Source organism: Bombus pascuorum, chromosome 3 (assembly GCF_905332965.1).
Source record: "Bombus pascuorum chromosome 3, iyBomPasc1.1, whole genome shotgun sequence".
NCBI lineage: Eukaryota > Metazoa > Arthropoda > Insecta > Hymenoptera > Apidae > Bombus > Bombus pascuorum.
Window position 1 is genome coordinate 18087900 of NC_083490.1, and position 23926 is coordinate 18111825.

General features: G+C 30.3%; 2 protein-coding genes across 9 annotated transcripts; both read left to right on the forward strand.

Moving 5' to 3' along the window:
- Positions 1-565: 565 nt before the first annotated feature.
- Positions 566-21558, forward strand: LOC132905661 (dynamin). 8 transcript variants are annotated; one of them, XM_060957190.1, is made up of 18 exons: positions 566-1118; positions 1966-2039; positions 2478-2627; positions 2696-2899; positions 3015-3207; positions 3290-3499; positions 4023-4222; positions 4336-4481; positions 4563-4720; positions 6732-6758; positions 8086-8257; positions 8333-8578; positions 9289-9300; positions 9627-9833; positions 10096-10271; positions 10982-11170; positions 12793-12888; positions 19397-21558. In XM_060957190.1, exons 1-18 carry the CDS (start codon positions 955-957, stop codon positions 19458-19460), a joined length of 2688 nt encoding a protein of 895 aa, XP_060813173.1. In that variant the 5' UTR covers positions 566-954; the 3' UTR covers positions 19461-21558. The 8 variants fall into 8 exon arrangements, with proteins under 8 accessions (XP_060813173.1, XP_060813174.1, XP_060813177.1 ...); XM_060957194.1 differs by having other exon boundaries at positions 570-1118; positions 11045-11170; XM_060957191.1 differs by lacking the exon at positions 9289-9300 and having other exon boundaries at positions 569-1118.
- Positions 21559-21711: 153 nt separating this feature from the next.
- LOC132905668 (uncharacterized) lies at positions 21712-23695 on the forward strand. Its single transcript, XM_060957210.1, has 2 exons — positions 21712-22196; positions 22435-23695. The coding sequence occupies exons 1-2, from the start codon at positions 21918-21920 to the stop codon at positions 23491-23493; spliced, it is 1338 nt and encodes a 445-aa protein (XP_060813193.1). The 5' UTR covers positions 21712-21917; the 3' UTR covers positions 23494-23695.
- Positions 23696-23926: the final 231 nt, after the last annotated feature.

Genomic DNA, 23926 nt, shown 5'->3' on the forward strand with positions numbered 1-23926 from the left:
GAGAAAAATAACTATAATCAGTATATTGGAAGGATAAAATAAAAAATGGATTTTGTTTAAATGTTTTTTATACAATTACATAAAATAATTAGCCAATGCATCAGCGCAATGCTAATAATCAGAAATTAATAATTGTGATATATATTATTGCCTTCAATTAATAATTACAATAATAATATGACGCAATCTATTAAAAAGTTTTAATATTATATATAACTGTATATAATTATTGAACCTTTTGAAATGAATATTTATGGATTAAATATTTGATTATCGATTTTGCAATATATGTAATAGACAGAATCTAGTATTCTTATTGGCCACCGTCTATTTTCTTAATGGTTATAAATGTTCCTCGCCAATAAAAGTATTTACCGCGTAATATTTTAAATGAATAGATAGATTCAGGAAGAAAATGATAATTTATCATGATTGAATCGGAAAAGGACAAAGGGTATAATTTCAGGTTCCTTCGATAGAAAATCAGTGTGGGACGTGGAAAAAGGTCAGCAGCAGGAGGACGATATGGATTTTATCTTGCAACGAAAAGTGGGTCACAACGAAAACGCCTGTGCGCACGCTTCGATTATCGATTGAAACGTTACGTTTCTTGAGTTCGTACGTTGGATCTCATTTATGTGAATACAGTGACTGTGGATGTTCGTGGAATGAGTTCCTCACAGTAGGCCAGTTGGCTGACATCTCTAGTTCGTTGTCCGTGCGCGATCGCGAGTTTTGGAAAAATGCGGTGAAATTCGATGTATAACAACGTGCCTTCGTGAAATCGGCCATTTTGATAGTGCGTGTTTCACGAAAACGGATAAGATCGTTTCTGGCAGCTACCTTCGACGGTTGTGCGTGGAAGTGGTGGCAGCTCGGTGTCGACCACAGGACACAGCCGTAAAACTGAAAACGATAGTGGTCTTGGGCTAATAAGAAAATAGCCTCAACAAAATGGCAGGAAATACGGGTATGGAACAATTAATCCCAATCGTGAACAAGCTCCAGGATGCATTCACTCAACTTGGGGTGCATATGCAACTTGATCTACCACAGATCGCAGTGGTAGGTGGTCAGAGTGCAGGAAAAAGTTCAGTTCTTGAAAATTTTGTTGGAAAGTAAGTATCTCATGTCCTGTCATTTTAGCATTTTTCATTCGTGTAATACTTTCTGATATGTTTTAAGAATTAGAAGAATAATCGAACGTTTGGTTTAAAAGGCGTGGCGAACTACGTCACATTGTAATTCTAATATTTATCATTAGTTATATAAATTTGACTATTCCTCTTTTCTATGCCCCTTTAGGTTAACTATTTTAATCTATCGATCGTGATATCAAAATTAACTATATCTTTATGATTTGAGACCGCCTACACAGCGACCTGTCAAATGGTTATTTTTCCCGTTGCTATAATATTTAACCTTCTGATAAATTACTCAAAGTATACATATGTAACTAGGAAAATTATTAATTTAATTGCTGTCGATCTAGACCGCTTAATGTTATATTTCATTAACTCAGCTTTCTCCGAGAGCTATGAATATGTATATTAATGTGATAAAAATGTTAGCAAATTTTTTTAGTACGTCAATTTCATAAGCATCTTATGCATAATTTTGCTTTGAAAGAATAATTATTAGAATGGTATCAGTAACCACATTTAACTTATTCAATTAAGAAAAAACATAAATGTTGCTAAATATAAAGGTATAATAGTTATAAGATATGTTAATTTCTAACATTTTTCTTTTATCTTTCAAGTTTTATTCTTTAAAAAGTGAAGTAATAATTTAACTTTATTATTTAATTTCTATATTATTATATTTAAATATATTATATATATATATATATATATATATATATATATATATATATATACATATAATATATATAATTTTATGAGATAATTACAATATTATTATTATAGTAATTATTAGATAAGAACAATATTTTTTTGTTTTCAGGGACTTTTTACCTAGAGGATCTGGTATTGTAACCAGACGACCACTTATTTTACAACTGATTAATAGTACAACTGGTGAGTCATTATAGATAAATAGATTATAAAATTTGTTATATTATGAATGAAAAAAAAAGTTTGACATACATTATAAATTATAATTGCTTTCAAGAGTTTTAATATTACATAAAACCTTTAAATTACACTATGTCAAATTATATAATAACAGTTTATTTTATTATATATTTTACATTGTTTATACATTGTTCATTATTTTCTTTTGAGAAATACTAAATACAAATTTAATACAAGTTTTAATGACTTGGTATTTAGTACTATTTATCTGTAGTTGTTGTCCGTAAAATTATCATATTTCCTGTAACAATGAGCTTTTGATAAGCAGGAAATCAAGAATATTATCACTTTCAGTATGAAGTGAAGCAATAAAAACTGTTTTAGTAAGATATTACTTAGAAAACTTTACATATTAGCAAGTAAATTATTTCTTTATTATAGAAAATGCTGAATTCTTGCATTGTAAGGGTAAAAAGTTTGTGGATTTTGATGAAGTACGGAAGGAAATCGAAGCAGAAACAGACAGAGTTACAGGCAGTAACAAGGGTATTTCTAATATACCAATAAATTTAAGAGTATATTCGCCTAATGGTAAATACAGTCTTTTATTATATGTTGATTTATGTTAATAATTTCATTAATATATTTATTATTATTAGTACTAAATTTGACATTGATTGATTTACCTGGCCTCACGAAAGTACCAATTGGAGATCAACCAGTAGATATAGAATCTCAAATTAAAGCTATGATCTTTCAGTTTATCAAAAGAGAAAATTGTCTCATATTGGCAGTAACACCAGCAAATACTGATTTAGCAAATAGTGATGCCCTTAAACTTGCTAAAGAGGTAGATCCTCAAGGTACATGTTTTTAAATATTTTAAACTTAACAGATATATTATTATATATCATATATATATTATATAAATGTTAACAAATACATACAGAAAATTATTTACATTGTAAATTATTTAAGGTGTTCGTACAATTGGTGTTATTACAAAATTAGATCTTATGGATGATGGCACTGATGCAAGGGATATTTTGGAAAATAAATTGTTACCCCTAAGACGTGGTTATATAGGTGTCGTTAACAGAAGTCAAAAAGACATAGAAGGTCGGAAAGATATAAAAAATGCTCTAGCAGCAGAAAGGAAATTTTTCTTGAGGTATAGATCAATCATAAAGAATAATTGCATGAATCAATTTTTTAACAGTGTGTCTAAAATATTTCTTTTTGTACACATTTAGCCACCCATCTTATCGACACTTGGCAGATAGGTTAGGAACACCATATTTGCAACGCGTTTTAAATCAACAATTAACAAATCATATTAGGGATACTTTACCAGCATTAAGAGACAGATTACAAAAACAGTTGCTTGCACTAGAAAAGGATGTAGAACAATACAAACATTTCAGACCTGATGATCCTGCCATAAAAACTAAAGCTATGTTACAGTAAGTATTTCTTTCTTCATATAAGATATTATATGTGGATTTATAATTTCTTTGATTGTGATAACTTTTATCATATTAGAAAATAAAATTAACTTAATGAAAAAAAAATGATACATATATAACAAATAATGTATAAAACATATTATTCTATAATAGATTCATAGGTATTACTTTTATAAACTCTTTTCCTTTCCTTAAAATACATTATGGGTGGAGGGTCTTGATATTTTAGAGCCTTTATTCTTATTTTTCAGATCAATTGAAATGTTTCTGTAGGTATCATACTTTTTTTTTCATCCGTGTGTATCGTTTGCATGAAAATTTTAATACATCTTTATATAACCAACTAGAGAGTGAAAAATAACAAAAAAATTTCATTAAAATTAAACATTTTGATGTATTAATGAATTATGTAGAATTTGTTTGGCTTTGCAATACTAAATATCATGACTCTCTGCCCATACAACTAATGTTGAGGTTTAGTGCTTGTTTTTATATTGATTGAAAGAAAAACATTTTTAAGGATGATACAACAGCTTCAGTCAGATTTTGAAAGAACTATAGAAGGTTCAGGATCTGCACAAATCAATACAAATGAGCTCAGTGGAGGTGCTAAAATAAACAGATTATTCCATGAACGTTTTCCATTTGAAATAGTTAAAATGGAATTTGATGAAAAAGAACTGAGAAGAGAAATTGCTTTTGCTATTAGGAATATTCATGGTAAATGATTATTTCAGTTTTAATAGTTTATCACTGTAATTTCATTACATGTATATATTGAGATAAGTAAGTGACTTCAAAAATAAGTTATTAACAATAGTATAATGTCATAGGTATCAGGGTAGGTTTGTTTACTCCTGATATGGCTTTTGAGGCAATAGTCAAAAAACAAATCAATAGACTCAAAGAACCTAGTCTGAAGTGCGTGGATTTAGTTGTACAAGAACTCAGTAATGTTGTACGCATTTGTACTGACAGGGTAGGTACAGTTTGTTAAATTTGTAAGATCTGTTCTCTTTTGATAACATATTTTTAATATAATTTTTATTTTACGTGGTAGATGTCACGTTATCCTAGACTGCGAGAAGAAACGGAACGTATTATAACCACTTATGTTAGACAACGAGAACAATTGTGCAAGGAACAGTTAATACTTTTGGTTGATTGTGAACTTGCATATATGAACACAAATCATGAAGATTTTATTGGTTTTGCCAAGTAAGTTACCTACATTTTGTTATCTGTTTTTGTAGCTACACAGCCAAATCAAAAGAGTAAATAATATGATAGAAGAATTTAATTTTTGATAATCGCACATCTAGCGCTATATGTTGCTCTTATTATTACATTCATAACTGCAGTTATAGATTTTAGTGTACTTATACATATCTACAAAATACACTACACTATGCTTAAATAATAAATCTTCAAAACATTAAAAATATTTCCTAAATATAATAATAAATATTTTTATTACTATTAAATTACTCATGTTTATATAGAACATTTTAACGTAACATAATAAAATAATCTTCTAAACTTGTACAGTGTTATCAATTAGAAATATAACATAAATTATGTTTTTTATTATTAATTAGTAAATATTATTATTATTAAATACATACAAATATTTTCATAACAAATATTAAATATTATCTTTGAATAAATATAATTTTTGCTAATTCCTCTTTCTTTATAATGATGATGATGATAATAATAATCTATATTTTTAATATTGAATAAACATTGCATTTTATATCATGCAGATTTTTGATATGTGAATTTTTTTATCTGTAATTATACACCATGAAATGCATGAATCATCAATTCATGATAAACGTAATAGACAAATTTAAGTTTTTTTTATAAACCTTACGAACCTTATGAAATCATTAAGTCTATCTCTTGAACATTTCTTTATATCTTTAACAATGAATCACATAATAATATGTTTTATTTCTGACTACTGTACATGCTTAATTAATACTTTTGAGAAACTCGAATTTGCAGTAATGAATTCTATCTATCTTGCATGACTAATGTAAATTCAACACATAATATAATTCACATAATGACAATGTGCTTTACTAATATAATACTTGTAAAAACTAGTTTCATTAGTTTCATTATGGTTATAACTTAAGCTTTTTATGAAATAAAGGAAAAGATGATAAGAAAATTCACCAATTACATATACTGTTAGTTATATTAGTTTGCTTGCAACCTTTTTTTTGCAAATTAGGAATTATATATGTTGATTTGTATTTTATTCTATATAAAATACATATCAATGTATATAATACATATATTTTATACCGTGTTTCCGTGAACTAATATGACTCAAAATAATTTACATTTCGAAACATATTTAGCATAAGACATTTAATATACATTCGACTATATTCATATGACTTTCACAATCAAACTTATACGGTATATTTTATAATCAATGCATGCTATGCCAAAATCAGTTCACATTGCAAGCTTTAAAATAGCGATTCTTAGTTTACTTTGTTCTTTAAAGCTAAGGCACACATTTTTAGTATCATTAATAAAGAGTAGAATTTATTGCTATTTTCTCTACTTCATGTACATCTATATGACCCATTGTGTCATATATATTGTCATATTAAATTATATCTCACTTACATTTTTTCTCTTTGCAATACGCATAAATCTAATATTTTAATTCTCTCTTTCTGTATAGCAAACATGAATTTTATTCATTTTTATATTTTGCTTATTTAACACTTTAACATCTTAAAGATTGTAGTTCTCAAACATATCGCGAGAAATGGGTTTAAAAAAGAAAAAATATTAGAAATATTAAAATGATTAGCAATTTCAGTTTAATTTTTATTTCATATTCAATAATAACATTCTATTTCCGTTTTTAACTTTTTAAATCATATTATGTAAATTATAGAAAAATTTACATAATAGGTTTCCTTTATGTTATATAGTTTGCAATAATTGAATTAGGGAATAAGAATACTGTAATTACTGTACAATTTTTTATGTCATTAAAAGGTAAGGCATACTTAATATAAAAAAATTATCTATGAATATTAACTGGTATACATATTTTTCACCTTCTTTATACTTATTGTATTAACGAACGTATGTCTTTCCTTGAACTACATGGCATATACACATTTCGTGACATTTCTTTCCATTCATTAATACTTTATATTTCACAATTAAAAAAATTATTTAATTATATCGGCAGCGCGGCAGCCAGTAGCCATAATGCAAGGTAAGAATTATAAAGTACATTGGAACAAAAATTTACACTACATTTTTCTTCCTTTTCTATTATCACGCTCTTAATTTGTTATGCTTATTTTTTATTTAACTTTTTCTAGCTTTCAGTTTTATAACAAAGAACGGAATCCTTAATAAGCAATATTGAACTCATTTCCCATATAGCAAAAGATTGAAAACTATATTTTTCTAGTGTACTTTAAAGTCTTTTTCTTTTGAATGAAATCAAATTTTATGTGTTTTTATTATTCAGTATTTCATTATTAGTTTAGTGTATAACATCATAAAAGGTTAATACTATTGATACATATATGTACATGTATACACTTTATAGATCATAAGAATGGCACTTGAAATATCATTTTTAATTATTCATATACCAAAAATGGAAGTGGTTTGTGAAAATAAAGAAATAAACTTAACCATCATGAAACATTGTATGCCATTATGAATAAGTTATTATTAAGTTTTCATTGGCTATATCTTTTTATCTAATTTTATATATTGTAGAATACAGCCATAATCTATCACAATTTTAAGAATTTGATCTGAATATTTTGTACATAGTTGCACAATTTAACTATATAGTTAAATAGACTATTCATTGCCACAGTCATTCATGAATACTCCAAATCGTATATTTCATACAGCAGCATTAGATTTTAGTTTCATCATTTTTTACATGATTTCACAATATATGTAATATTTGCTTCTGCAATTTTTCATGTGTTATGATCTGCAAAGATATTACAATGTTGATTAAGTAGAAATAATATTGTGTGTATTTATATGTTACAAATAATGTTTGACTGCATATTCAAAAATATTCAACTGCAACATTTAAAGCTGTATGAAAGAGTATGTGCATGGAGTTGTTGTGGCTGTATGTTATAATTCTTATATGCAACTAAAAACAATGTAAAAGGTAAATTTTTGTTTAACACATAAAGATTTCATTATTAATTAGTTATAAATCAAAGATATAGAAGCCATGTAATTATCCTCTCTATATTGTCATTTTGTGATCATGTCTCATTTTCAATATTTTGTATTATAAACACAGATATTTTGAGAAATTAAATTAATTAATATTACTTATATTTAATATATTACTTATATTTTATGATGTAAGATTAAATTTGAATATAAACGTTTGTGTACGTTAATACAAAAATTATTGCTAGGTCTTATTCTGCTAGATTTTTTACACAGTAAACTAACAAATTTTTGTGGCAATTTATTACAATGAATTTTGTACATGGGTACTCAAACGTATTTTTTTATTAACATTTCATTATAAATTATACGTTATGTTACAGTGCTCAACAGTCCTCAGAAAATGCTGTTAAATCTGGTCGTCATACATTAGGAAATCAAGTAATACGCAAAGGATACATGTGTATCCACAATCTCGGTATAATGAAAGGTGGTTCAAGAGATTATTGGTTTGTCCTAACATCAGAGAGTATTTCTTGGTACAAAGATGAAGAAGTAGGTATTTTTTTGCTATAATATAGTTAATAACACGTTAATTATGTAAGTTCTATGTATTATTTCCTTGTTTAGGAACGTGAGAAGAAGTATATGCTACCTTTAGATGGATTGAAATTGCGTGACTTGGAACAAGGATTCATGTCCCGACGTCATTTGTTTGCTTTATTTAATCCAGAAGGCAGAAATGTTTATAAGGATTACAAACAGCTTGAACTGAGCTGTGAAACTCAAGATGATGTTGATTCATGGAAAGCTTCTTTCCTCAGGGCTGGTGTATATCCCGAAAAATCAACAGAGCAAGCAAATGGCGAAGGAGAAGTATGTTTCTTATTATATAATTATGTTGTTTATATTGTTTCATACATGTACTCAATTAAGTATATTGTATGGTGGGAAATATAACATATTTAGGCCTGGGACACTCGAGTGCCATTCGTCTAATCACTACTCGCGTTTATTTTTTTAGATACAAACAAGATGACAAATTGTATCACGTGTAAATTTATTTATATAAATTTATATATATTGCTGAAACGCAATTGCAAAAATGACGTATGTCACTCGTGCGCACCGATTATAACGCAACTTCGATAAAAGTATATTGATATATTATGTAATTCTTATTTATAAATTAGTTATTTAATTATTTGTTTTGATTAAAGGGAAGAATTATTTATTATTATATTGGAATATATTTTGTTATGTTTATTAGAAAAGGTTATTTTGGTTTATTTTAGGATATACAGCGGGTGAGTTAGTACGAGAAATGTAATTAAAATATTTTGTTTGAATTTTATATTTTTAACTGTGTGGTGATGATGCATTAGTTTGGAAATATTTTAAATTATTATATTGAGAGAAATTGATTTTTCGCATCTTTTGAAAATATATTTAATTTAATAGCGTTCCTTTTTAATACAAATATGAATTGCGCAATTTGCATACGTTTTATATTATTCAGAAATTAATTAGATTACAATATTACATTCACAATAGTTATATTTTTTTTTGCTTCTAATTAACTAAAGGAAGGATATGAGGTTCGTACAATGTAGAAATTTTGTAGTTATACAGAACACAACACTTACATGGATATGAAATACCACTACACTTAGCTTTGCTTTTTTACTGATAATGAATACGATTGAAACATGTATGAATTGTTTGTGAAAATACTTCATTTTTCCCTGCAAGCAAAGTTTCCATTTAAGCACAAGATCAATAACACTTTATTAATTATTGAAATGATGTATTATTTTTTGTTTTTATTTATGTTAACTATGTATGTGACGTTATCTGAAGTATTGCTTTTAACTTCATCATTTCAACAAAGAATGCAAGAAATTTATTATTTCCATATTTATAGGGTGGATCGGAAGCTCAATCATCAATGGATCCTCAACTTGAACGTCAAGTGGAGACCATTAGAAATCTGGTGGATTCGTATATGAAAATTGTCACAAAAACAACACGTGATTTGGTTCCAAAGACAATTATGCATTTGATTATAAACAATGCAAAGGATTTCATTAATGGAGAGTTACTGGCACATTTATATGCAAGTGGTGATCAGGTAAAATATATATGAATTTAGTATATTGTAGTTTTATATCCACAAATAAATTTCCAATGTTCTTCTAAGTTTATTATTTAAAATTTTACTGTTTATTTCCTAATGAAATAATATTTCAAGGAATACTTTTTATTTTTTTCCATTAACAACAATTTTTTGTAAAAACTTTGCATACACTAAATATTTACAGTATTCTAGTCTTTTCTGTCAAGTTTATCGTATACTTAAAATTTACAAAAAAGTATATGGACGTGAATTATAGGCTTCAATGATGGAAGAATCACCCGAAGAAGCACAAAAACGAGAGGAGATGCTACGCATGTATCATGCATGTAAGGAGGCACTTCGTATTATTGGAGATGTTTCGATGGCGACAGTGTCTACTCCAGTACCACCACCTGTGAAAAATGATTGGCTAGCATCTGGCGAAAATCCAAGGTAACAATTATGTTATTATTTTCATTGCCGCTTATGCATTTAACTAATTTATTATCTTTCAATCTTGTACTGCCTGCTTTTGCCTCATACACTTGAACACCATTGAAACAGTCTTGGGTAAGAGTTACTATGTACATTTATTATACTAACTAAAATTTGTTCTCTTTTTTCAAATGTACACGTATTTTCTGCTTTGTAGTTTTATTTCAAGTATGTAGGTCCACCGATATTAACTTCGAAAAATTATTTTATCGTTTATACGTTTCTTATGTTTTGCATAAACTTAAGAATCTCCTATGATATTTTTATTTGCACATAAATTATATATATATTTGAATATCTGCTAGAGTGAAAGCATTTTAAAATGTTTTTAATATTAAATTGTAGTACAGTGTAAATTATAAATAAGAAAAGAGTGTGCGTTCTAATCTCAATTACGACAGTATAATAAATATACAGCCTTTATGGAAAATAAGCTGTTCAATGTATAGAAAAGTCTTTAATAAGTCAGTGAAAATTTATATTTCATTCGTCCCTTGATCGTAAATTTCAACTGTGATAAGTTAACAAATCATATAGAAAAGAGGCTATATAACTTTTTTTTTAATACCCTACACACCATAAATATTTCGTGTTCTCTTATTTTTATCTTCTGCTTTCTATATAGGAGCAATAAATATAACAGCTATTGTTCATTTTATGTGTTACAGGTTATCACCACCATCTCCTGGTGGGCCAAGACGCGGAGTGACACAGCCACCACCTCTTTCTAGTTCTCGAGCCCCACCTCCGGTTCCGTCTGGTGGTCGACCAGCACCGGCTATTCCTAACCGACCTGGACCTGGTGGACCTCCGCCAGCCCGTGCCACACCTGGCCTACCTCCTCCTCTTATACCATCGTAAGTACTAAGAATTTAATATAATTTTCATCCAATTTAACGGAATTGTACCTTGTGAAGTAGTACAGAGAATTTAAAGAGACAAATCGTTTGGAACACTCTGTACTATCGAGTATCTTTCGATTGTCGAGTTTCTCACAAATTTTGCACAATGTTCTGTTAGTTTGTGTTGGGGTAGTCTTGTGTCTTAACTACAAAGTAGAGGTTCTTTTTTTTTTCTTAAACATCACAAAATGTTTTAAAAAAGAAATTTGCAGTTGCTTGTCCTCCATAGCTTTGTCTAATTGGGGCTTTGGTGCTAACTTCACTTTCTATTGCAGGCGCCGACAATAAGTCATCGCACTAACTCGCCTATTCACTACTAATTAATATACATATATACATATATCAATTGCATCTAGTCAGTGTATATTTTACACGAGATACAATTTCCTAATGCTATATGTTTTGTCTGCAAGTATTATGAATTATTATTGTTAATTAAGGGTGTGTAAGTTGTATAAAAATTAATAAACTTGTGAATATTTGTATTAGTTAGAGATTAAGAAGAGCTTCCAGGAACTTTTACGGGCAATTTATCTTATACGTATTACGCATTATATCAGTAATATATCAAATTATTTCATATTCCAATTACTTTTTAAAAACGACCTAGGAATTATTATCCGTATTGTTTCGTCGTTTTCATTTTATTTAATAAATATTATAGAAATATGCTGCTCGCTTCTTGTAATCATCCTAAACAAATTTATACAATCCCGATGTAACGTTACAAAATTGCACACCTCTAATTAACAATCTAAGTGTCTACGATATATTTAATCGGTACTAGTGACAAAAAGTATGTATAAATAAATCACGATTCATTCGCGACGAACAAAGAAAAATGAGGTAGAATGACATTTGTTTAATTGTAAATTAGTTGAGTGAAATTGTAAATTATATCTGTATATACAACTAAGAACGTTGTAAAATAAACGATCTTGAGTTCTTATCACAGGTGGTGGATAAGTATTCATTCGCTTTACTAACAGCATGACATTTTAATTGTCGCGCGAATAAAATACATTTTCAATCGATTCGCAGAGCGATATTTCGATCGATGTAAAAACCTGTATGAGAGAATGTGATACATGAATATATACGGAATAAATTTTCCCATAACGTGTTGCATTTGCATTTGGCAGCTTCTGAAACTCTCTTAATATTACTGCTTTCTTGCCATCGTTCATTCAATTAGTAAAATCACGGAAAAAACGAGAAAAATTGATTTTAATATTGTCAGCTATTTTGTCATTATGGGGGATGAACGTGTCGGTGCCTGCATTGAAAACATTCTTTCTGTTGAACGAATATCAAGCAGTTGATCGTCAACGCTCTATTACTCGTTACCGAATTCCCGCGTCTGTCGCTTAGTAGAACCACGCGAGAGATTACACATACTTCTTAGGACATTCGAGGATGCACGATATCAGTCTAAAATGTAGTGCATCATGCAGATATTAATTTAAATTACCATATATTAGTGGAATTCTCTCTTTATATAGTAGCATACTATTGATAAGGCATTGAAAACAAATAAGATTTGTAGTAAAAGCTGAGTGTCCGTGGTGTATGTTTAGTCGTGGGGGTGGTCTTCAGCAGAGGGTGACGCAAGCTGCGACGCAGGCCGCTGCTAATGCCGCCGTGAACGAGCTGATGGAAGCATTCAAGATCAAGTAAATACTCTTGCTGCCTCATAACTCTTTTTTTATATGCGAGATATCTTGCTCTTTTAACCACGATAATGAATTATTATGGGCAATCTTATTTAAGTTGCGCTAGATTGGTAGACTGTTCAGGGTTGAGAATGAACACTAATTTGATGTCTCACTGTTTTCCGATAGTGTTTCGATAACTAATTTTTGCGAATTATAACCAGCTATGTTTTTTTGTCTCCTTCGCTCTCTCTCCCCCCCCTCTCTCTCTCTCTCTCTCTCTCTCTCTCTCTCTTGCATGATCCGAAAAATTGGATTAATAGCGATGATATTGCCTTCAACGTTATATATCGTTATTCGACATACATATGTGTGCGAGACATAGACATTATATATACATATTGAAAGAAAAGAGAGTGAACGTCCCTGTGCACATGCCGTAGAAAAAAAAAATATACGTGTGTAAGGGAATACCTCTGTATATTTGTAAGACATGTAATTCGCTTCGTTACATTCCATATGTATATTGTTCTTACTTGGTAAAGTAGTTTATTGTTAAAAGGAAATAAATATTCTTTCATGAACCGTAGAATGATGACGTGTATTGTGTAATCCCAGAAAGCATAAAAAGCTGTAAGACCTGATATAACATACAATTTATTGCTGTTTCGCTTTGAATGCTGATATCAAGTATTGAATACTTGCACATACATATCTTCTTACTTAGAGATATTTAAAAATGAAGGAGTTCAATTTTTTAAATCAATATATTTATATCTCCAGTGACTCTATATCCTGGAAAGTCTACCAGAACCGTACGATGTGATCAAAAGTAGTTTCGATTAGGCGCAATTCCGATTCCGATTGCGATGTCAAAATTCATTCTCTGAATTTGCATAAAATAAAATAAGAAATGTCATGCTGTTGGGCAAAAGTTGTAGACAATTATTATTGAATGTTCGTTTTATCGCATCTGTTCGATCGATTTCTAATCGGCGACAACTGCGTTACAAATAAGTTTTAGTATCTGTAATTATTAATTGCGTGACGCAAACACAGTCACATTTATACACACACAGATACACATTACACACTGTTTCTCTACCTCTTTAGATGTCACCACATTTTATTCCATTCTTAGCCATTAATATTAAAACTGTCATATAGACTTATACATATATACATACATAGCTAATCCCTAATGAAGTATTAATGAAAAAAAAAAAAAAAAAATGTGCTCAGACATAGGATGTGATATAGCGTAGAGTGCTTCAAGGATTTTGCATGAAAATCCTGAGTCGCGAACTCTCTCCCTCCCTCTGAATAGTCTTAATAAAAGAAGATTAATACTAATGATACCGAATGAGAATAATAAATATATATTATACATATACAATACAATATTAATCGTATGTCGTTATAATGTATAATGAATGTATATCACTCAGCATGCGTTCAGGAGCTGCGTTATATTTGGAAAAGGTATTTGTTGTTTCTTATGCTCCTCGACCGTGTTTAGCAAATTAAATCAATTATACATGTACATATATAAGGAAAGGGAATATGATGTATTCTACTACATTCTTGTAATTAAATCCACGGGACGCGATGTGCTTTCGGATTTGTGTAGTACACATGTTTGATGATCACGAATGCTCCTCTCTGTACTATATTCGGAATATTTATCTATAAACTTTTGAATAAGATTATATAAAAAGGAAACTTATTGGTAAACAGATGAAACATTTGATGATACTTAACTCTTAAATAGCTGCAGAATCGTTTATTAGAGAAATGCTTAAATTAAAAATTATATTAGCTTTTTACAAAAATGGCGTATGTATTTCATATATCATTTTTACGAGTTTATCTCTGACTTTTTTACTTGTTATAAATAATAGAAGCTTCGTTATCAATATTATCGTAATTGATTGTTAAGAAGTTTCGACGCATTTACTGACAACGCTATCACATTTTGCGTTATAATTAATCGAACTAGAGTAAACTTTGTCCCACTTCAACGTAACCTTTACATATTGCATTCATGTATGTATAAATATTTTTTAAACGAGCAAATTATTCGTCATTGCAAGAACAACGATACCATGCAAAGAGTAGGATTAAGTCTGTTACCAGTGACGCGTGAAGTATCGAGGGCAATGATCAAAGTGCCACTATGAAAAAAGAAAAACAAAGAAAGGAAAGAAGAAAGGAGAATATGTATTACTTTCAATTAGAGCGAAATGTCGAAGGTTTCTCTTGAGCAAATAGTAACTATAAAAGAGCGTTGAGAACAATAATTCGCATTTGCCGTGTCACTATGTCCTGCGTGCTTGTTCTGATCGATCGAATCAAAAAAGAGGCAATCTCGATGATATACAATTCTAAATTGAGTGAATCCCATTATTAACTCGTTCGTTTCAGTGTTGAAAGAGCCTAATAATATTCAATGATGTCGTTTCACCATACATATAGAGATGTATTTATTTACGTCGAATTTACGTAAGAGCCGCCACCTTCTCTTTTCCGAAACTTTGTAATGTCTACACATATAAATCGATATTTTTCGTTAAAGAAAATGGCTTTTGGAAAACAATATTAGATAAGGATCAAACATACAGTCTGAATGAAAGCACATCGCATTCGCAAATCGAATTATCTATCGCCTGTTAATACTGGACACAACCTTTAATCCGTAATTTAGATTATTCGCTGAGTACTAATAGATTGAATTGTACCGTGTACGTTGTTCTCTATCAAGGAAATGAAAAGAATTACGGGAAGATAAACACAGACATACACAAAAAGAACAAGAAACTCGGAAAAGCGAGCAATCACAAGTGGTATTATTGTAATGTTATTGTACAGATATATATATACATATGTCTATTGATCATTTTATGCACCGTAATTCCAGAATTAAGTAGATCATACGTTGAAACTACCGAGGTGATTGTGATTACGATTCACAAATTGTGAATACAATTATAATTATAATTATTGTTATTATTAACGATATCATTATATTGTATACTGTACAGGATAAGAAAGATAACGTTATTCGTTTCAGTAGCGTGACAGATTTCTTGCTCGATAGATCGTGAATTTTTATTTTCGTAAAGTTACATACTTTAGCATGGTTCCTTTAGACACAAGTCTTATGAGTATTAAAAAAATGATAGAGATACAAGTAGATGTACAAGCCTCGTAAGTACGCAGCGTTGCGTTTCAATAACACTGGGTGTATCAAGTAGTAGAAACGTGCAAAGAAAAATTGTTCTTCAGTATGTCCAGGTTCTTATATGTTCATCGACAGTATTCTGCGGTTCCACCCTTCGAGATTATATTTCAATTTTTTTACACCACTTTTTGTACCTTTACAACTGCAAAAATTTTTGTCTAGTTTGTCGAATATGAATTTTTGGCCTTTGGTACCAATATACGTATACGTTGAAACTATTTGTAAAAATTAAATGAAAAAGATGTTTACATTCACATTTAATTTGTAATTCGTACAAATTTTGATCACTATTGGCAATACCCGATTGGGTGGAATCTTTATTTCAAGTGTTACAACGAAAAACGACAAGTGAAGTTGCCATCAGCGAATCGTGAAACAAAGAATGTTCACGGTTTCCTACTTGATGCGTCTTTACGTTCGTACCGTCAATTAACAATTATTCGATTCCTTTGTTTCCAAAGAAGAAAAAAGGAGAAATCTCCGTACATTTTAACTTTTACTTCATGTTGTACGATCTATGATAAATAGATTTTTTGGGTATTGGGCCTAAAATGAGATCTTTGAGAACAAGCTCGGCTTTCGTGACTAGATCCAATGAAAATAGCGTTAACCGTGTTTAGCGATTACTCTATTTAGAGACCGATTATGGATGCAAAAACAACAAAGAAACAGCAAGCTCCTTTGTGAACATAAAATACAAATATTGTTGCCGCACTTTAGCATTTAATCGTCCAATCGAAAGGCGATCCTGAACGTATCTACAATAAAATTAATTGAATACTTTTCAAAATCAGGTGCAAATTTTGTGACCTAATAATTATATAATGCTCGTTTCAAACGTATAGTATTAATTTATCTGAATTAAAAATACTATTTCTTTACCGTGTATGTTTCGATTGTTTAATACCATCCTGCGCTCATAACTACGTTCAGATCGTCCCACGTTCCAGAGAGAGGAAGAGAAGAGAATAAATCGCGCAGGAAAAAACAGAAGAGAGCAGATCGATGAACGAGGTTTCATGACTGCAACACACATCCTATTCACGCGACAGATTATATTGTTACATGCTTCCATCGAAAAGCCTTAAATACAGAGAAATTCTTGCTAAAAAGGTTACTAGGTTTGTGTAAGACGGATCATGGATTAATAAGCGTGATTCTATTGTATATGGCGGGCCAAGCGTAAACGTATACAATCTCACGTAACAAGAACGTGCGAACGATGGAAATGAATGATGGTAAATGAGCAATAGAGACGAATATGTAATTAATAAAAATCGATGGAAATACTATTCGTGGCTGGATTCGTCGCCGACGTTATTTTCACGTGGTTAAAATTTAGATGGACGTCGGAACGAATCGTAGACAGCAGATCTCTAAGTAACCCACGCGTTATCAATGGATCAATCCTTGATAAAAATAATTCGAAAAATTAAAAACAAATATTCAATGTTTCTTGCGAAGATGTCAATAGAGCTTACTGCTAGTTTTTAATTACATCAGTAAATTTTTCATAATTTTTATACCCCTGTTATACCCCTGATTTTGATAGAAATGATGTTTTTCTACATCTCACTACAAGAGGAAGCGATTGTTCGTTGAACTCGATCATCGATATTCATCCTCGAACATTTGTTGTAAAAATATTTCGTAAATTCAAAACAAGGAGAACATTGACAAGGGGGGTTACTTAGCAAATTATTCTATGTGGATTGTGCACCTTACACGATTCAACATATTGTAATATCGCGCGATGGTCGCGTGATATTTGCATACCCCGTTTTATTGCAATATAATTGTATATATAGAAAAAAATAATATGTTATAAATTCAAAATGTATATCTACATATATACATACATACGTACATATAGATATATTCATATATGTGCAAAAATGAAAATTGGGAGAGAAGCGTGTGTTATTATCTGATGACCGGAAACGCATTTCCGCTGGGGAAATTAGTATCCAATGAGATTAGCATTCGATTACTGCGACTGGATACTGTTCTTATTGTGTTGTAACACTTGTGTTTAATGTGTTGACCACGTTTTTTTACATGTTCCATTAATTCTTCTCTGATTCTCGCTTAATTCTATGTACCATTGCGTGCAAATAACAAGTATTATTTTTAATAGAGAATGTGCGAGATTGTCCTGATTGTTCCCGCACGCTGGGATGCGTATTCGCGTTCTGCGTTATTTTTTGTTCTCTTTCTCTTCTTTTGTAATCAAATCACTGTCCAATGTCTGCCACCTTTTTAATATTTTTTCCCATAAAAGCATCCAGGATTTTACCTCGTGAAGTATTTTACATACGAATCAATTCAATTGTATTTATCTGTATCCAAAGGACGTTTGAAAAGATGCAATTAAAGTTAATGTTTAATTGAAAATGTCTAGAGGTATGTGGATTTAAAAACGGTTGCAAAAAATTGTAGAATGAACGTCCTTTTTATACATTCATTTCTGCATGCGTTTTTGCTACTGCTTGAGCATGTGTAATTGGATTTTTTCTTTTTTTTCCTTTTTGTTTTTTGCAGATCATCATCTCATGTTGTATTTAATGACGTCATTTATTTGTTTATTATTATAAGTACTTTCTTTCTTTGTGCGCTTTACAGAACAAATTCGTAGTGTATTTCTGTCGTTATTATTTACAAGTACATACATTCATATTGGAGGAGACGATATGTCTGTTGCACTCCACTCTCTGTTATATATTCGACAATTATTATCACTTCTCTTAACCCCAATTTTATAACAGAAAATATATTCTATCTCATATAAAATACTCTCATTCTCATATCATAGCTTAATAAAGTAAATATTAGCGATGCCCAATTAGATTTATTCGCTTGAATTTCTTACGTATATAATTTTTAAGGTGAAGTAAATTTAATTGGTCATTGCATAGCTTTACTCAGTCTCTCCAAATGCGAATTAAAATATATTTAAAGAGTAGAAAATATCATTTCGTTAGACAATATGTCTTCGATTTTTCAAGAAAAATGAAACGTGACAAACACTTACTATACAAATAAACTTTTGATTTTACATATAATTTGAAAATATATGAAAACTGTAGAATTCAATAAATTTTATTTAAAAAGAAATGTACAGTGTTTTTCACAAATTATATGATTATCTTCGCATTCGAAGGGCAAAATTATGTTTCGTGTTCGCGCGATGTTCATCACCGCTTTATTTGTTTAAAGTAATAATCAATCGTCGCGTCTCAAACACTTTAGTGAGAAGCACCGAGTACTTAATCACTGTCTGTGTTATAGGCGTCCTGTACCCAATATTCCTCCCCGAATTCCCGACAGACCGTACTACGGCCGATTAAACTGAGCTAATCCATGGAAAGCACACGACATCTGTGCACATCCACGCCCGAAAATATTCGAAGAGTTTCGTTTTGAAACAAGCCGATGACCGGGACACGAAAACGAGCTCAGGACGAAGAGATGGAAGATGTTACCCAACATTTTCAAGTGGGTGATAGATGAGACGAATTCGGGTGAGAGATCCTCTCCAGGATCAGAACGCACGTCCTTTTCAGATCTGTGTCCTCCTTTAATTTTGGTTAATGTCGTTGCACAAAAATTGTTGATCGTTTTCGTCCGCGTAAAGAAGAAGATCGGAAAGGAGGGACGTGATCGATGAACGGAGCAGGAGGAACAAGGCTGTGCCACAAAAACAAAACGGAAGAGGAAGAGGGACCAAGAAATGAACAGACGAGAGCCATTGTAAGGGAAGAAGACGGTTTACTAGTCTGTTACTATTAGCGATCAGTCGACAGCCAGAGATCCAATTAGTCACTTCTACTTCTTCTTTCTCTCTTGATATTTTGTCTTCTATGTTATTTATAACGTCGTTAGACGTGTTAGATTACATGTTAGCTGTTAAGTATTAAAAGAATCGTCGATGTGCTGGATGCGCACGACGAATGCTGGAGGAACGATTGTTAGCTTGTGTAAGATGCATCTTCCGGCAAGAAGTGACGCGGTCATTCTTTTAAGTCTCGTTAGCGACTTCGTTTTCTTTCATTAATGGTTATCAGTATTATAAAACAAAGGGAAGAATCGAAATCGAAAGCGAAATATGATTCATCCTCCTGGATCATGATACATAGACTGCGGATGTTATGAACACAACTAAAGAGATTTCTTCTAAATGTATCTCCTAAATATTCTAAATGTTATATAAAGAGTTCTTTACCTTGAACATTTTGTATATTTTTACGTATTATATATATTTTACACATTTTTACGTACGTATCTAAGTTTCCTATGCATGAACATCCACAGTCTAATGATATATTATTTAAAGTCGGCAAACCTTGTTACTTTTTATTGTTAATTTATCAGTCTGCGTCAATCTTTTAAAATCTTTTCGCAAATATAGCAATGGAAACTAGAACTTCTAAAACGTTTAGGAAAACCATAGACATGAAAATTATAATTAAATAGTCATCGGTTTTTGCTTCTTGTCCGGGGACTTGCTAACAAGGTATTGTTCAAAAGAGATTCGTGGACGACGTAACGTGCAACCCGATTACCTCGATTTTAGGAACTTACTAGAGCAAAAGAGTACACACGGTTCACCCTACGACTCGTTTAATTACGGGTGAACGAAATACGAGACGAAAATATTCGATCGACAACAGCATTCCAGAAATATCCGTGTGCATGCCTTTGCAAAACGAAAAAAAAACAAAATATACATACATATATATATATGTATATATGTATGTATGTATGTCTGTATGTATGTATGTATGTATGTATGTATGTATGTATATATAAATATAGAATGGGTGAAACTACTACGAATCATATTGTGATAATCACATAAAATGCAACAGTCCTTTTTGTACGGTTAATTTATTGAAGTACGATGACGATGCCATTTTACAGCTCGAATTTAGGGAAAGATATGATACAATTTACGGACAACGAATTACGGAACAGGAATCCACCAATTTGATCATTTTGCGGTCGAAAACGAAATTAGGTGTACATGTAACGCGCGAAAACTTTAATCATTTTTACCTTTTTTTTTTTCTTGTTACATTTGCATCTTACGCGGTAGCTGTCATGATATAGATGCTTTTGGAGGGATACGATACGGGAAAGCCAGGGTCGTGTCCTGTTCCTCAGAAAATATTAATTATTTTAAAACAGAAGCCAATGTTGTAGATAGGAGAAAAAAAGAAACAATTGTACATATAAAATCAAATACGAGTATAGTATTACGTGTCGATTTATATGAGAAGGTGGAAGAATTTTTTGTCTTTCCCCCTACCATTTCTTTTTTTTTTCATTTTGTATTAAACCAAACTTCACGCGTCGATAACCGATCCACTATGATATACGACACCGACTGACAATTAATGTAAGTATCTAGGACTCATACGACGAATCAAATAAACGATATTTAATACGAACTCATAATCCTTTAATTGCTTTCCAGCACCTTCTGATGCAATCTGAAACCTTCCGATAGTCAATTTTTCTTTCTTATTCAGTATGTATGCGTCAGCAAATTTTTGTTTCCTGTCTTGGTTATATTTTATAATAACGATTACGTTCCTACCTGATGTTCTCGTTTAAAAATGCAACTCAATATATCTTTATGTTAATATTCAATTATGGTGGAAAAACTCTATTATATGTATCTTCTTCTTCATCATTAAGGATTCTTCAATTTTTGCAGTAAATCATGATGATGATATACGTGATATATACATGAAGATTATATTGATCTTTAGAAATTACATATGTACTTTAAACAGCCGAGCTAGTTATGATCAGTATGGCGGCATGTTATCGCGATCAACAAAGGATGGGTCAAATGATCGATCAAATGAAAAAACTTGCCAGTAATTTGGATGAATTGCGTGCTGAAATTAATGCATTAAGAAATACTTACTTGCGAAACGAAGAGGTTCTTCCACGTGCAAATGATTTCAAAGGAAATAGGAGTAGCGAAATTAATATTTTACATAAATTAAGAAGATATATGAAAAAAGTAACGAACATATATACATTGAGAAAAAGACAAAAACGTGATAAAATTCGAGAGGTATATTATTTATAACGTGTGTATATTGAAATATTTACCAATTAGTTTGTGCTATTTGATTTTGTTATTAAATGTTGAAAGTAAAGAGAATTCATGTTTAGTTATATATATGTACATCACTATTACTACGAAAGTGATTATTTCTTGAAAGTTTGCAGATTAATGTAGTTTTTATGTATAAATGATTTTTATTTTTTATAAACTTATTATAATTTTATTCTATATATCTTGTTACCAGTCTTATTATCCCTGTACGAACATGGATCCTGCATTACCTACGTTTTTAAACTGCATCATTCGTACCCGAAAGAAAGAAAATATGTTACAAATACCAACTAGGATTAAATATTTGAAAAGTCAAGGCAACCAAACGAACGAGCAGATCGGAAGTCGGCACTATATAACGAAATGTCCATCAGCATCTATGCACACTGAAAATACAAACTATCGTGGATCATTATTCACGAAAGATGGAAATGAACAATATAATAAAATATTTACAAAACAAAATACAACTCTTGTTCCACATTGTTCCGAAATAAGTTGTGAATTAGATTTCCAAATTGAAAATTCAATATTTTCCTCTGGATCCAATGTGAATATTTTTTCAGATTCGTATACTTTAAAAAATTGTCCAGAAAATACAAAAGTAGTTTTGTCAAATGGTAATAACAAGCAATCTGCGACAAAATGTACGCAAACAAGAATAGCAAAACTGGGACGAAAGTCCAAAAATTTTAATTTTTATTCTAAACGACCTAATCTTTGCTTTTCTAAAATAAAGAATGCTGTGATTGAAAAAAGAATTATAAGAAATTCGAATGAGCGTACGTTTACGGTACGTCGAGAAATCAACAATACGAAGAATTATCCAAATTTGAAGAAAAATCGTTCTGAACGATGTTCGTGTAGAAAGAAAAGAAACAATTTTTCCCAATTGAATGGTGAAAACACGAGTGGACAAAATTTTCCCATCGAAAAAAGTATTCAAAAAATAAAAAATAACTTATCTATAAGAAACATGTTGGAAAATCTACAGCCTGTTACAGAACCAGATATATCGTCTTCGTTACTTTCTTTGGAGTTAGATATTAATATTTCTAATAATTCCAGTAACATCGAGGAATTTTCAGAACGTAGAAAACCAAGAACTTATATAATACGTCAAACAACACAGGAATGTAATCGAAATAACTGGCTGAACAATTTTGAGAAGAGTGTCGTTTGTGTGGAACAAACTTCCAATTTGACCCTTTCTTCATATAGTTTTTCTAATCACAATGTTCATTTTAATTAAGGGAAGTATTCGCAGTTATTTATTTTTATCGATGGAATTATACTTTGTTTAAATTCTAATGTTTCAAAGTTATAAGTAAAATTATATGTAAATCTTCATTACATTAATTGTAACTAGGTTATAGTTTCATGCGCGTTTGTGTGTTGCAATTTATTGGATTACAGTACAAAACAATATAATATTTAAGTAATAATATACAAAATCTATATATATAAAACAATATAATATTTAAGTAATAATATATAAAATCTATATATACAAAACAATATAATGTTTAAGTAATAATATACAAAATCTATATATAGATATATTTCTATTTTTTATAAAAATCTATATTTTATCTACTTTGTATTTATCATATATCACTATATTTTAACAGTTAACCAAAATATTACAACAGTCTTTTTAAAATTACATGTAGAAATCTTTATCA

Excerpts from the sequence above, each read along its gene's own strand:
- LOC132905661 (XM_060957190.1), top strand. The coding sequence starts at position 955 with ATGGCAGGAAATACGGGTATGGAACAATTAATCCCAATCGTGAACAAG. Across the intron at positions 2,900-3,014 it reads TAAAGAGGTAGATCCTCAAG|GTGTTCGTACAATTGGTGTT; the intron begins GTACATGTTTTT and ends AAATTATTTAAG. Across the intron at positions 10,272-10,981 it reads GCATCTGGCGAAAATCCAAG|GTTATCACCACCATCTCCTG; the intron begins GTAACAATTATG and ends TATGTGTTACAG.
- LOC132905668 (XM_060957210.1), top strand. The coding sequence starts at position 21,918 with ATGATCAGTATGGCGGCATGTTATCGCGATCAACAAAGGATGGGTCAA. Across the intron at positions 22,197-22,434 it reads AACGTGATAAAATTCGAGAG|TCTTATTATCCCTGTACGAA; the intron begins GTATATTATTTA and ends TCTTGTTACCAG.